Source organism: Chaetura pelagica, unplaced genomic scaffold (assembly GCF_000747805.2).
Source record: "Chaetura pelagica isolate M959 unplaced genomic scaffold, ChaPel_1.0 scaffold101, whole genome shotgun sequence".
In the NCBI taxonomy this organism is placed as follows: domain Eukaryota; kingdom Metazoa; phylum Chordata; class Aves; order Apodiformes; family Apodidae; genus Chaetura; species Chaetura pelagica.
The window spans coordinates 7,191,120-7,206,317 of NW_009952564.1; the positions used below are offsets into that span (position 1 = coordinate 7,191,120).

Below are 15,198 nucleotides of genomic sequence, written 5' to 3' on the forward strand. Positions count from 1 at the left end.
TTAGGATAACATTATTTTTTGGAAAGTCACTTTATGGACTCTTTTTCCATGGAGATACACGGAATCCTAGAATCGTCCAGGTTGGAAAAGACCTTCAAGATCATCAAGTCCAACCATCCACCCTACAAGCCCTAACCACTAAACCATCTTACAGAACACCATGTCCACCTCTTTATGTAACACCTCCAGGGACGGTGCCTCCACCACCTCCCTGGGCAGCCTGTTCCAATGCCTCACCATGCTTTCTGTGAGGAAATTTTTTATAATATTCAGCCTGAACTTCCCCTGGTGCAACTTGACCCCATTTCCTCTTGTCCTATCCCTAGTCACCAGGGAGAAGAGGCCAACACCTTCCTCCCTGCAACCCCCTGTCAGCTAGATGTAGAGAGCAATGAGATCTGCCCTCAGCCTCCTCTTCTCCAGGCTGAACAGCCCCAGCTCCCTCAACCTCTCCTCACAAGACCTGTTCTCCAGACCCCTAATCAACCTAGTTGCCCTTCTCTGCATCTGCTCCACCACCTTGATGTCCTTCCTATACTGCAGTGCCCAAAACTGCACACAGTGCTCAAGGTGCAGCCTCACCAAGGCTGAGTAGAGGGGCAGGATCAACTCCCTGGTCCTGCTGGTCACACTATTCCTGATGCAGTCCAGCATGCCATCAGCCTTCTTGCCCACCTGGGCACACTGCTGGCTCATATTCAGCTGGCTGTCAGTCAACACCCCCAGGTTCCTCTCTGCTGGGCAGCTCTCCAGCCACTCCTCCCCAAGCCTGTAGCACTGCTGCAGGTTGTTGTGGCCAAAGTGCAGGACCCAACGTTTGGCTTGACTGAGACTCATAAAGTTGTCCTTGGCCTATCAGACAAGCCTGTCTAGATCCCTCTGCAGAGGCTCTCTGTCCTCAAGCAGACCGACACTCCCAGCCAGCTTACTGTCCATCTGCCAACTTACTGAGGGTGCACTCTGTACTTTCATCTAAGTCATGACTAAAGATGTCAGATGGGATTAACCAGGAAAAAAAAAAAAAGTTACTTGCCTTTTTATCCCTTCCATTCCTCAGTGTTTTAACCATAATACGGAAAAAAGAGGATCAACTCGGTTATAATGCTTTTTTCTTTCTTTTCCTTACCAACAATGTTAAAACTTACTTAGGAAAGAACTTGAGGAGGGAAAGGAGTACATAATGGCAATAAGAAACAAAACATTTCCTCCGTATTTTGAATCAGAAATCGGCAAAGAGTTTCTCCAAAAACAGGTAACATAGCTGAAAACTCGATTAATTTGTGTTAGGCCAGCTAGTTTCTGTCATAGTCCCACAAAGACAGTTGTGAGTTTACTTCTCAGCCTCAGTTTATCTCAAGAAACCATTTCTGGGGACAGTGGTGGCAGAAATTAATACTGGGAATTTCATTTTCTTGTCAGAGGAAACATGTATTGGAATAGATGACGTTTATTGAGGGCAAACTCTGTAGGTTCCTTACAGAAACTCTGGAGAGAGTGTGATTGAGAGCAGAAGCTGAACCTCAGGTCTCTTCACTTACCCCTCAGAAACCTCTCTCCTCTAACTAGAAGGGGAATTAGTAGGTCTGATCACCAACCTTCCTGGGTTAAAGACAGCCTTAGGAACTTTCCTGTTGTCATCTCCCCTGATAAATGCTGTAAGTGCACAAAAATACTCAAAACATACTTTGAAAACTGAGATATAGTTATGCTTATCTTATTTGTAGTTACCACTTTTGTTCTGCCTTTTTTTTTCCCAAGTTTTGTTGTTTGTTGTTGGTTTTTTTTGTAGTTGGGGGGAGAGTGATGCCTGCTGGAGTTTTTTTAAGTGTTTGGGAAACCTAAAGTCTCTTTCTTTGCTCTAGATTGCTGATGCGAAAGCACAGGCTGAGGAGCTTAAAAAAAAAGAGAGTGAAAAATTGCCTCTTGACGCAATAAAAAAACCCAGCAGAGGTAAGTTGAGCTCCACTGTCTGGTAACATTTTAGTGTCTTCTTCATTATTTTATCTAGTTGATTTGTTCATATCATTAAGATTATGTTATCTGACTCACATGTATTCCCAGACATTTTAACACATGAACTGTTTGAACCACCATGGCTGTATGTATTCTGATAAACTAAACATACCCAGCAGCATTCCCTGACACTGAGATCCAAAAGTATGGAGGAGGCTGTGTAAATTCAGTCTCCTAAAACAAGATGGCCTTTTCTCTGGCCAAAATTTTGTACCCCAGAGTTGTCTTAGGGGAGACTGCTAAGTGGTATATTTAATAGCAAGCCAGCGTTCCAACAGTTTAACAGTGTAGATTTTCACATTCCAGTATCTGGGAATGTTCCTGTTCAATCACAGACTCACAGAATGTTAGGGGTTGGAAGTGACCTCCAAAGATCATTGAGTCCAACCTCCCTGCCAGATCAGGACAAAAAAACACTAGGGCAGATCACTCAGAAGGGCATCCAGACAGGTCTTGAAAGTCTCCAGAGAAGCAGAATCCACTACCCCTCTGGGGAGCCTGTTCCAGTGCTCTGTAACCTCACAGAAAAAAATTCTTCCCCACGTTGAGGTGGAATTTCCTGTGCTTCGGTTTGAATCCATTGCCGCTCATCCTGTCACAGAGCACAAGTGAGAAGAGGTTGTCCTTACCTCTTGATGCTCAGCCCTCGTGTATTTATAGACATTAGTTAGTTCCCCAGTCAGTCTTCTCCTCTCTAGACTGAAAAGCCCCAGATCTCTCAGCCTTTCCTCATAAGGCAGGTGTTCCAGACCCTTCATCATCCGCATAGCCTCCATTGGACTCTCTCAAGTAGATCCCTGTCCCTCATGAACTGGGGAGCCCAAAACTGGACACAGTACTTCAAGTGAGGTCTCACCAGGGCTGAGTAGAGTCGTCTATGAGACTTGTACATTTAGTGTATTAAAGGAGCCTTTGTAGATATCACTGAATGTGGAAGCACCATAGGCCTTGGATGCAAAGGTGAAAAATTGTGCTATGAATGCTGCAAAATGCTCAAGAAACACTTAAATGGAATAAACAATAGTTAGGGGTGGATGAGCAAGAACTGAGGAGGTCAAATTTAGAAAAAGACTAGAATAAGTGCAGGAAAAAAATCTGGGAGATAGGATTTGGAAACTCAGCAGTAAGAGGGGAGCTTGGGGAATGAGGAAAAAGCAATAAAAAAATAGGAAACATAGAAGGCCAAAGGTAGTTTGAAGGATAGAGGAAGAAAGCAGTGATTGGTTGACAGGGAGCAATGGAAGAGTGAACCATCATCTTAGGTTTGAGCTTCAAAGCACTGAGAGGAATTCTCCCATCCTGTTTAAACAACAGCTCTGACTAATTACTGAAATAACATAGATTGAGTTATACACAACAAAGAAGCATATCAGGAAGGCTGCCCACCACAGGGCTTTACCAGACCCCCACTCACTCCCCTGTTTCCTCAGTTTGCAATGACCATGTTGCAGACACCAGAAGACCTGTGTTGGGCTGCCTGTCAGCCCTTCATGCCTTATTGCTCCATTAGCTAGAGAACAAGAAATGGCTAATCACAAAATAAGCATTTTTGATCCCTGTTGCTGAGGGAAGCAAAATGTCCCGTGCGGAATTTACGCAGCCTCTCATGCTTGTGCAGACAGCTTTCCAATTTTGTCTAAATTAAAGTGCCGAAGACTTTCTGATTATTTTTTTTATTGTGTGTAGCAGAATGGTGATGGTCATGAAAAAAAAATAAAAAATAGGCCAATTCTTCTATCCTTGAGCTTTCTTAGAAAATATAAGTCTTTTCTGAACAAGAACATCAGGATTAGGCTGAGTATGAAGCTTCATTTTTCATGCTTTTGGAAATCTTTGCTTTCCAGGTGCAAACAAGGCTTCAAGATCACAAGAAACACCCTCTAAACGTAAAGGTCAGAGTCCGCTGGCGAAAGCTGCAGGAAAGCGAAGAAAAGATAGAGAGAAATCACCATCATCCCTTCAGGGGAAAAAAACAAAGTCCTTATCAAGTAAAAAGGTAAAAGAACATATGCTGTGTTCATAATAGTTCCTCTAAGTCTGGACCTGCTGTGACCCAGAAATTGGCGTCAAAGAGTCTCCACTGTTTCTCAGCTCTGTTACCACCAAGCCTGCCTGGGCATGGGAACTCTGATTTCCAATTAACTGCTTCAGGGAAAGGATGAGAATTAAGGAAACAGTTTAGTTTAGAGTCTCTTACTCCTTAAACACTTCACTGTAAACCAACTGCAAGAGAGCTCCTCAGTAATGAAGCCTGCAAATTCCTGAATACATTTCCTGTTTGATTTGGTGTTGTGGCCATGAGTCTCAGATCTGGTTCAAATCCTTTACAGAAGGATTTGAATTTGAACCGGCATAGTTGGTTCAATAAACACCAACCCTAGGAAATACAAAGCCATCTGTGAAGTACATCATCAGGAAAGAAACAAGCACCTGATTAGACCAGGGACATTGTCCTTCATTTTCTTTTTTCCCAGCTCATGTTTTCTGACACACTGGAACACATCTATTCTTGCAGTCACGTTCTCAGGTAACAAGGTAACCCTTCTTTAGGATGGAGATCTCTGAACAGGAGACTGCTGCTGTGAGGTCTGTTTCTCACATCATCACAGGTTTTTCTTCTTCATTGCAGACCTCCCCTAAGTTGGAGAAGTCAAGGGAGAATCTCAGTGATAAAGTAATAAAATTTTTATTTCTATATTTTTAAATTCTACAATATTGTAGTTTTAATATGCTGTAGTATCATTTTAAAAAAAGAAGTAACATGGAAGTGAAAGAATCTACGTGCTATGTACCTTCTTCTGTGTGATTTTCACAGGTGATTGGAAATGGTTAGCAAAATGTCTAGAGTTTTTGTAGGAATGAGGTTTTTTCAGTGTCTTCCCTCATAGTAATAAAGAATCTGTTAGGTTTTCATTAAGCGACAGAAAGACACATTAAAAATATATCCTTTCATGGTTTGTATTCATAACACTTAGTAGTGCTTTGCAGAAGATGCACATTCAGTAATAATTTTACCTTGCAGCTCAGGAAGCTGAGCTGTGTGAAGAGGCAGTGCCTTCTCCTGGCCCGTGTCCCACAGAGATAACAGTGACAACAGAAGGAGAGGACCAACAGCAGAGATTCAGGTAGGACAGACCAGTGAGAGCTGATGCAAATGTAAGTAACACCAAGGGTGGAACCAAACACACAGGCCAGGCAACGCATCTTACTGACTGTTCCTAAGGACTAGGGCCTAGATCTCTAGATACATATCACGACATTTTATTGGCTTTTCCTATGGTTCTTTAGTCCCTCTGTGCCTCTCCTTCTTATCTGAAAGATAATTTAAAGTTGGTTGCAGAAGGATTTTGAGGGTTTCTTTGGTTAAATAATTAAAGTGCAGTATGAGCAAACAATTTTGTGCAAACCATAGAAGTTCAAGTCGGGATTCACCTGATGTGTTCATATAACTTACTCTCATAAAGAGTGTTTTCTTTTCAGGGTTATCTTGTAAATATTCTTGTGCCTGTAGAACATTATGCTCGTTTTCTCGTTTTCACTACTTTTTTCTTTCTTCTTCATTCAGCCCTGAAGGAGTAACATCGGAGACTGAGTGTGAGAGTGGACTAGAAGAGAACAGGTAATAGTATTTGTAGAACAGTAATGTATGTATTTTATAAGCCAACTGAAGTCTCCTTTGGAAAGACTGTTCCTGATTTTGTTCCTGTAACAGAAATGCTCAATGGATGGTTTGAGTCTCTCTCATTTTTTTCAGAACCTGGCAGTGTTATTGTTAACTCCTGTTATTGAAAACAAGGCTGAAGCCAGAAGCCCTGGTTCTGTTTCCTGGTTCTGCCAGCAGCCTGGAAAATGAGTTGTATTCATATATTTTCAAAGTCTGATGCTTATTTAGGTTAAGATTTGCATATTCCATGCATCCCAGCTGCTTTTTCAAATTGAACCCCAGACACATGTCTGTCTGTCACATGCTAGTGCTTCATTCTCAGGGCAAACCTGTCCCAGCTCTCTCAGCCCCTCCTCGTATGAAAGATTCTCCCAGCCCTTGATCATCTTTGTGGTCCTTATGATTATCAGGGAGCTCAGAAACTGGCACAGTACTCCTCATGTTGCTTCACCAGTGCTGAGTAGAAGGGAAAGGTTCACCTCCCCAGACTTGCTGGCAACACTCCTCCTCATGCAGCCCATTATGCAGTTTTGGAGAACTCCCTGTACCTCAGTTTCCTGCTTGTAAAGTTTTTCCCCTGAGAGTTCTGAGGCAGGTGCTGTAAGCTTTGGACTAGAAGTGCTTGGACAGGAGGAAATCTGTGTGTGCATCTGCTTATGCATATAAACATAAACGTTTTTGTAACACTGAAACTTGTACTTAAAACTGACCTGCAATTTTAATTTGAATCACCTTCTCTTCCTCTCAGGTTTTTAAAAAATGTCCCTTTATCTCCCACTGAGGAACAGTGAAGCTGTTTAATGAGGTCATGAAAAAGGATCTTTATAGATGCTTTGAAGCAACATCTATTGCTTAAAGTGTACATTTCACAATCAGATTAATTTTAATGGGAATTTCTTCTCATGTGTAAATCCAAAGACACTGGATTTAAGCCTGCAGATATGGTAGTTCACAAAAGCATTTGGAAAAACCCCAGGAGTAATCTCCAAGCCATTATTAATTGAGAGACTAATAGGATAACATTGTTTTTTGGAAAGTCACTTTACAGACTCTTTTTCTGTGGAGGGACATAATTATATTGCTTTATTATAGAATTTTTTAGTACCACACCAAAACTGCTCATTTTAGCATTGAGCACTAAAGCTATTATCATTTTCAGTTCTAGAGGAAAGGGCTTGTGAATCTGACAGAATTATCAGATTCCTCAGTGGAATCAAAGCATGAGAGTTTAAACTTAAAGAATTAAAAATAGGCAATTAATTTATGTTGAAATATAAAACCTGATACATGAACTAGGATTATCATAGATAAAGTTATCTGTAACCTAGTTGTTCACAATGGGATTAAAATAATTGTATTGACAGCTGTTTAGGTCATTCATGGTGTCTTAGGTTAGACAGAATAACTTGAAGTGGTGATGAAATAATGTTGTTATCACACACTTGCTTTTCTTCCTTCTTTTTGGGGAGGGCTAAATAGCGATTGAAAAGTAAGTTCTCTTACATACTTCTTCTTAATTGTTTTTTAACTGCCTTGCATGAGATTAAAAAAAACTTCTGTAATTTCAGATGTGTATTTTAATACTGTTTTGCATACTATTCAAGGAATTACTTTAAATATATCTATCAGATTAACCAGCACCCAAGAACATCATGTGCAATTCTGTCAAGTGTTAGAACTCTCAATATGGTTAAGAGTGGTGACTTTATAGCTGGTTTTAGTCACTGCAAGCCAGTGAAAGTGCACTTGTGTAAAACTGAACTAAATCAAGCTGAAAAGATAACTGGTCCTGACTGTGGTGAATTTTACCTTCAGAAGTTTGAACAGCTTTTTCTGTATCATCAGAGCCATAGAGTTTTTCTGTCATGTAATAGGGAAATTAGACTAATTTTGTATTATAAATTATAGCTATGCATGTGAAATACTAATTCTCAGATTTAAATGTTCATTGGAAGTTTGGAAAGATACTGGTGGCAGCCTGAGACATGTTCCACAAGATGTAGAGAACTGGAGCATTTTGAGGAGGAGCAATTCCCAGCAGCCAATCCACAGTCCATATGCATGCTGATCAGCCTGATCAGCATTGATCATATCCTCCAGATCTGAGGAGGATGTTGTCAGTTCCTGCCAGACCAGCCTGTTCTTGATCTATCACTGAGAAAATTTACAATTACAGGAATATAATTGGATGGGATTAACCAGGAAAAAAAAAAAAATCCACTTGCCTTTTTATCCCTTCCATTCCTCAGTGTTTTAACCATAATACGGAAAAAAGAGGATCAACTCGGTTATAATGCTTTTTTCTTTCTTTTCCTTACCAACAATGTTAAAACTTACTTAGGAAAGAACTTGAGGGAGGAAAGAAGTACTTAATGGCAACAAAAGACGACATATATCCTTCATATTTTCAATCAGCAATTGGCAAAAAAATGATCCCACAAAAGGTAACGTGGCTGAAAACTCAATGAATTTGTGTTAGGTCAGCTAGTTTCTGTCATAGTCCCACAAAGATAGTTGTGGGTTTACTTCTCAGCCTCAGTTTATCTCAAGAAACCATTTCTGGGGACAGTGGTGGCAGAAATTAATACTGGGAATTTCATTTTCTTGTCAGAGGAAACATGTATTGGAATAGATGACGTTTATTGAGGGCAAACTCTGTAGGTTCCTTACAGAAACTCTGGAGAGAGTGTGATTGAAAGCAGAAGCTGAACCTCAGGTCTTTTAACTTCTCCAAGTTTTGATGGGTATTTTTTGTAGCTGGGGGGAGGGTGATGCCTGATGGGGTTTTTTTAAGTGTTTGGGAAACCTAAAGTCTCTTTCTTTCTTTGCTCTAGTTTTCTTATGTGAAAGCACAGCATGTGGGACTTCCTCCAGTTCAGAAACAGGAGAGTGAAAATTTTCCTCTTGAGATGATTGAAAAACCCAGCAGAGGTAAATTGAACTCTACAGCCTGGTAACATTTTAGTATCGTCTTCACTGTTTTATCCAGTTGATACATTTCATATTGCAGCTGAATTTAAGTTTATTTATTATTATTTAGTACTTGTGAGATTGAGTTATACATAACAGAGAAGCATATCAGGAAAGCTGGTCTTTTTCAGACCCCCACTCACTCCCCTGTTTCCTCAGTTTGCAATGACTATGTTGCAGACACCAGAAGACCTGTGTTGGGCTGCCTGTCAGCCCTTCATGCCTTATTGCTCCATTAGCTAGAGAACAAGAAATGGCTAATCACAAAATAAGCATTTTTGATCCCTGTTGCTGAGGGAAGCAAAATGTCCCATGCGGAATTCCCATAGCCTCTCATGCTTGTGCAGACAGCTTTCCAATTTTGTCTAAATTAAAGTGCCAAAGACTTTCTGATTATTTTATTTATTATGCGTGTGAGAACAGTGATGGTCATCAAAAACACTTGTCACATTATTTTCCTGTTAACTTCTCGATGTCTCAACACCATGACAGATTCCTCACCTTCACCTGACCTTCTGCTTGAGGCACATTCAGAACAAACTGAGGGTTCCAGTGCCAAAACAGGTATGGTTGCCTTCAAGAATGTAGTTTGGAGCAGGTTAACATCTATCTTTTTACACCTTTTGACAAAAAAATATTTACAATAGAAATTTAAATCCACTTGTATCTGATCAGCTTTCTGAATACATCTGGATGCAAGACTGGCAGAAAGGGAGAGAGGCATAAAACTAATGGGAGAGATTCTTTGCTTCACCCTAGGGAGGAAAACACCATCCAGCTGTGGTAGCTGTCTTCTCACCTCACTTACTCTGTTTTCCATCACTTGCACTGGTGTTTATGTCTTCACTGCAAGTTTTCACTGAGATGCTGCCAACTAATTAGTTCTAATAATTATAGTTCAACTTTATTTATTTGTTAAATATTAATTCCTTGCAACTATTAAGGAGGTTTCCTACTGCCCTTCTTGACCTCTTAAATAAACATTAGACCAATTCTCCTATCCTTGTGGTTTCATAGAAAATAAAAGTCTTTTCTGAACAAGAACATCAGGATTAGACTGAGTATGATGCTTCATTTTCTGTGCTTTTGGAAATCTTTGCTTTCCAGATGTAAACAAGGCTTCAAGATCACAGGAAACACCCTTTAAACGTGAAGTTCAGAGTCTGCTGGTGAATGTTGCAGGACAGCCAAGAAGAGAGAAAGTGAAATTACCATCCTCCCTTCAGTGGACAAAACCAAACTCCATACCAAATAAAAAGGTAAAAGAACATATGTTGTGTTCATAACAGTATCCTCTAGGTCACCTCTTTTGTGTGAAATACTCATTCTGAAACAATACCATATGGTATTTTGAATCTTTCTACTGAAACAATAGCAGTTGCAATTAATGTGTAAGTTTACTGGCAATTCTAAAAGTATTGTTCCTCTCAACTGCCAGGACAAACTCATTACCCACATGAAAGCTCTGATTTCCAGAAGAACAGGGCTTCCCCCATTCCTCCTGAGATATGTAAATGGCTTGAAATGTCTGAAAACTCAAAACCAGTAGAAATTTGCAGGTAATATTAAAAGCATCTCTTCAGTTTTTACTCAAATTAGGTTGTATTTTTGTAATTCTTCAGGATGAGTGGACAGAGGTCAAATATAGGTTAAGTAATCTGAACCCAACTTGGTGGCCACCAGCTTTCTCCGTTGTCTAATATTTTAATTCTGTTTGCAAAGGTAGAAGATACTGTTGCAGGAAAGGTCAACACATCTTCTCTTGCAACAAGAAAACAGGATCTTAGCAGTTTCCATCTCATTCCACCCAGTGTGACACTTGGAGTGCTAAAGGAAGGCTGCACCTATGCAGCCACTGTGATCCTGAAAAATGCTGGTGTGAATTTCTCAAGGTCAGTTTGAATTTTTAGTACCATGGTTTTTAAGTATCCAATTATGCATTGCTTGTTAATTGTCGATCTCTTTGGATCTGATCAACATGAGATAAAAAAACCCTCGTGATCATTCCACCAAATAGGCACTTTAGAAATCTGTTCAAGACCAGCTGCTTCCATCAGAATGGATGGCAGAGATTTTTTTATTTTTTTTTAATTGGCCTAGTTAGATGTGGCCTCAAAGACATTTTTTTCCTTTCATGCACATTTAAGCATGATGGTGCTTGCATGATAGCAGATCACACACCAATATCCTAGACTCCAAGACATGCATGTTACTTCTTGCTCTGTAGACAATCAAGGAAATTGCCACCATTATTCTGATAAATCTAGCTTCTCTTTTAAGCCTTTTACTTGATGCTTGCAGAGGAGAGCTAAGTGCCTAACTGCTGAATGACAGCAGAACATGCTGAGGGCAGGGACAGAGCCAATGGTGGGCAATTCTGAGCCATGTCTGCCTCATGCTGAAGCCAAAACATTTCTGTGGCAGTCTGTAGTTAACTATGTGCCTTCTGAACAGTCCATACCATAGCCTGAACTTGGTAGGGCATCCTGACAAAAATCGAGTCCGGTTTGTCCTAACAGCCAGCTCTCCAAAGAAGCACAGGAATTTTGGCAGCCAGTTTTTAATTCGGCCAGAGCTTTCCAAAAGATGGAGTTATATCCTAGAAATGCCTCTTCTACTGCCTTGCCTTTGACAGCTTCTGGTGCAAGTGCATGCTGGTAACTCTTCTTCAGGTGGAAATGAAAATCACAGGGTGAACTTCAGAGCTTTGCAAAAGCAGAGGTCACATCTGCACTAATCGTATTCAGAGATCTTAGCAGTGGAAGTTGCATGCACAAAAGGACTGCACAGATGTGAAACCATCAGTGAGAAATAGGGAAGTGAAACTACTGCCTTAGTGGGTACTGGGAAATTATTTACACAAAATTTATACCAGCATCATGCCTCCTGCAACAGAATCGTGTCAAAGGACATGGAATAAAGTTCAGGGCTCCTGGGTGCATGACCTGCAGGTATTTGCCAAGAAGATGTAATTTCTACTTCAGCTTCCTTTGTGTATGGAGGCTTAGAGTGCTGCTATTTCACATTCTGTTGTAAGGACCAGGCAGTGCAACGAACTCTTTGGGGATGTACTTTGGCCTGTTGATCTGCTTCTTTGGGGTTTTTTTTGTTAGAAACCTGAGTCTTGGCAAGAAGCCCAGGAATATCCCTGTAGCCTAAGTTGTACATATTGTGACAGGAAGGGTAAGCTAGCAAATTCTGCTGCTGTTTGCACAAGCAGAGGAAGAGCAAACACCCTGCTTCCCAGCAGTGACCTTCTGCCTGCCTGAAAGTTTCTGGCAAACTGATTCTTCTCTTTCTCACAGGTTTCGGGTGAAGCAACCGCCTTCGCACACTGGACTGAGAGTGACATATGCACCAGGACCTGTAGGTTACACAGAAGATACTTTGGTTTTTGCTAGTCTCAGGTGGCATTCAGGCCATCTAGGGTTCCTCTTGCACCAGCTGGCTGGGAATAGAGCCAGCAGGGTACATGATGTGTTTAAAGTTATTTGAAGTGCTGCTGCCTCGTGTTGTCCTGCTGCTGCCTTCAACCAAGCACCCTGTGCACTCTGAGTCTCAGTCTGTACCAGAATGCAGAGGGATAAACACCTTAAGTTCAGTGGAAAGCAGCAGGTCAAGCACTGAGTTTAAAGAGAGCTTTTTTGATGCAAACAGGACACTCTACCATCATCTGTTTTCCCATGGTTTAGGGTGCTTGTTATAGCTGCTCTGTCTTATGCCTAGTCTGTATCTTCTGTCCCAATACCTTCAAGAATTTAACATAGGGTGGTGAGACACTGGAACGAGTTTCCCAGGGAGGTTGTGGCTGCCCCATCCCTGGAATTGTTCAAGGCCAGGTTGGATGGGGCCCTGAGCAACCTGATCTAGTGGGAGTTGTACCTGCCCACGCAGGGGGGTTGGAACTAGATGATCTTTAAGGTCCCTTCCAACACAAAGCATTCCATGATTCTATGCATTCTTGCCTCAGTCATTTCTTCTGCTCGCAGCTACTCTCCACCTTAAGTCTTTTACCTAGCAAAGTACCACAGCACATGAAATTGTCCCATTAAGTAGGAAGCCTCTTTGCTTCCTGCTTGTGTTCAGTCTCTTCACCTGAGCATTGTACCTGAATAAATATTGTGCCAACCAGTATCCCCACAGCATCCCAGCAGTACCAGGCAATATCCTGGCCAATGCTTTTACGGGCATGGAATCAAGAAGCAATTACTGGTGCAGTGAGGTGGTGCCAGAATGGGAGTTAAACTTCCTAGTCCAGGGCCCCAGCCACAATTCAATAACTAAAATGGCTGGAATAATTTCCATTCTCTTTGCCCCTCCACACATCCCTTTTGTATCTCCTTTTTCTCCCTACCTCTGTGTTCTTTTTAGAATAGTATTTGGGTTGGAAGGGACTTAGAGCATTCATCTAACCCCAACGGCCTGACAACTTCAGAGGAGACCAAGTTAAAGTACATTATTAAGGGCATTGTCCAAATGCCTCTTAAATACCAATAGGCTTGAGGCTTTGGTCACCTCTTTCTATTATCTCCCAGCTGTCCCAATTCCCCTGGAACCTAAAAGGAAATTTAAAGGGGAAAAAATGCAAACACCTGGCACTTTCCAACTGCAATCTGGAGAGATGCTATTTTGTGCAGACCTTTCTAGTGAGACAGAGACTGGGTAACTGGCAAGCACAATCATAGAATCACAGAATAGTTTGGGTTGGAAGGGGCCTTAAATCATCTAGTTCCAACCCCCCTGCATGGGCAGGGACACCTCCCACTAGACCAGGTTGCTCAGAGCCCCGTCCAATCTGGCCTTGAACACCTCCAAGGAGGGGGCAGCCACAACCTCCCTGGGAAACCCTGTGCCAGTGTCTCACCACTACTAAGTCTTCCATTTCATAAGGTAATGCAGAACAAGAACCAGCTCCAGGGGCTGCTGGAGGGGACTATGAAACATGCACCTTACCTGTGAGTAATCCTCTGTCTCTCCTAGGTGGCAGCAGGCTTGCAGGTTGAACTGGAGATAGAGATTTTTGCCATGATAATTGGAAGCCACGATGCCCCTGGCCTTAAAGAAATTTCCCATGATATTGAAATAGTAACAGAAACAGAGACTCTTCTCCTGCCTGTGAGAGCAAATATCCTTTGTTGTCTTACTTTCCACACACACCCTCTACCATCAACCCTGGGGACCATCCACCTGTCAGGAGCCTTGAGCAGTTTCCAAGTGCAGGCTGCTGAGGTAGCAAGTTTTGCTGTCCTTTTCAGAAACATACAAAGGGGTGTTTTCAAAAGCACAACAGAAGAAAGGGTGAAAGTTTGTTTGTCTTTTAATCAAATTTACACTTAAAAGCCTGGGAGGTCTTCTGGATACCTCTAAAGAAATGGCAAGGCAAGGTGCTTCCAAACACACTAGAAACTCCACTCCTGGTAAGGGGCAGCCTTACCAAAAAAAAGAGAACTTCAGGGTCCTCTGAGACAGTACAAAGTACTAGCCAACAGCAAATCCATCAAGGCTTTAAACACTTTAGAAGTGACATTCAAACTCCCCAAATTCACTTCATAGTGACCCAATTAAGTCTTTAATGCCCATTATAACACGTTTCCCAGGGAGGTTGTGGCTGCCCTCTCTCTGGCAGTGTTCAAGGCCAGGTTGGATGGGGCTCTGAGCAACCTGGTCTAGTGGGACATGTCCCCGTCCATGCCAGGGGGTTGGAACTAGATGATCTTTAAGGTCTCTTCCAACCCAAACCGTTCCATGATTCTATGATTATTGTGAAGCTGAGCTAGACTGAACTGGAGGCGTAACAGCAAAACCAACTCCTGCTCTGTTGCCACTCACCAAGTCCTCAGTAACACACTTGCAAACCAGCCTCCAAGACATTTCCTTCCCCAGTATTTTACCTGGTCTTTTAAACTTTGAGTTGAGGGCAGTAGTACAGATTCCAGTTGTTTCACATCCTTACTTCCAGAATTCATCCCAGCCTCCACATGTATTATTTGAGTTAAATAAATGCACAGAAATTGTTAGATCCTTAACATGATGTTCCACCTGTGTTAACCACTGACGTGTACGAGTGCCGCCCACGAGGATACCCCCAGGGGGGGCTGGCAGCAACAATCCGGGTAGTTCCTCCAAGCCCCAGGGTTCTATTACCCCGAAAGCTTTCTAATTAATGTAAGTACTGAGTGCAGTGATACCAGCCATAAATCAAATCACAGTTGTTTTACCTCAGCTTCTGATCCATGTCATGAGCAAGCCCCACGCAACTGACAGCACAGCTGTCACACACGCCACACACACATGACAACCCAAGACAAGAAAAGGGAAGCACTAGGTGACATTAACCAAAGGACTCACTGCAAGAGATTTACAGACCACTACAGCTGCTGAGCTCAGTGGAGGCACTCACAGCAGAGCCTCCCAAGTCCTTCACTTAACTGTCTCCACATTAAACAAGTCACCAAGCCTTCTGGCAGCAGGAGGCTGGATTTATTGCAGTTAAGCCCTAATAAATCAGCCTCTATTTAACACTCTTCACTTTCTAAAACCAAGTCTTCCTG

General features: G+C 42.0%; 1 protein-coding gene across 1 annotated transcript in view; it reads left to right on the plus strand.

The window, feature by feature from the left end:
• SPAG17 (sperm associated antigen 17) overlaps positions 1 to 14,811 on the plus strand; it is a 91,610-nt gene extending 76,799 nt beyond the window's left edge. The window contains 10 exon segments of the mRNA XM_009993419.1: positions 1,150 to 1,252; positions 1,863 to 1,950; positions 3,858 to 4,009; positions 8,512 to 8,608; positions 9,071 to 9,211; positions 9,755 to 9,906; positions 10,370 to 10,539; positions 11,953 to 12,013; positions 13,628 to 13,772; positions 14,687 to 14,811. Coding sequence (XP_009991721.1) covers positions 1,150 to 1,252; positions 1,863 to 1,950; positions 3,858 to 4,009; positions 8,512 to 8,608; positions 9,071 to 9,211; positions 9,755 to 9,906; positions 10,370 to 10,539; positions 11,953 to 12,013; positions 13,628 to 13,772; positions 14,687 to 14,811 — 1,234 coding nt within the window.
• Positions 14,812 to 15,198: the final 387 nt, after the last annotated feature.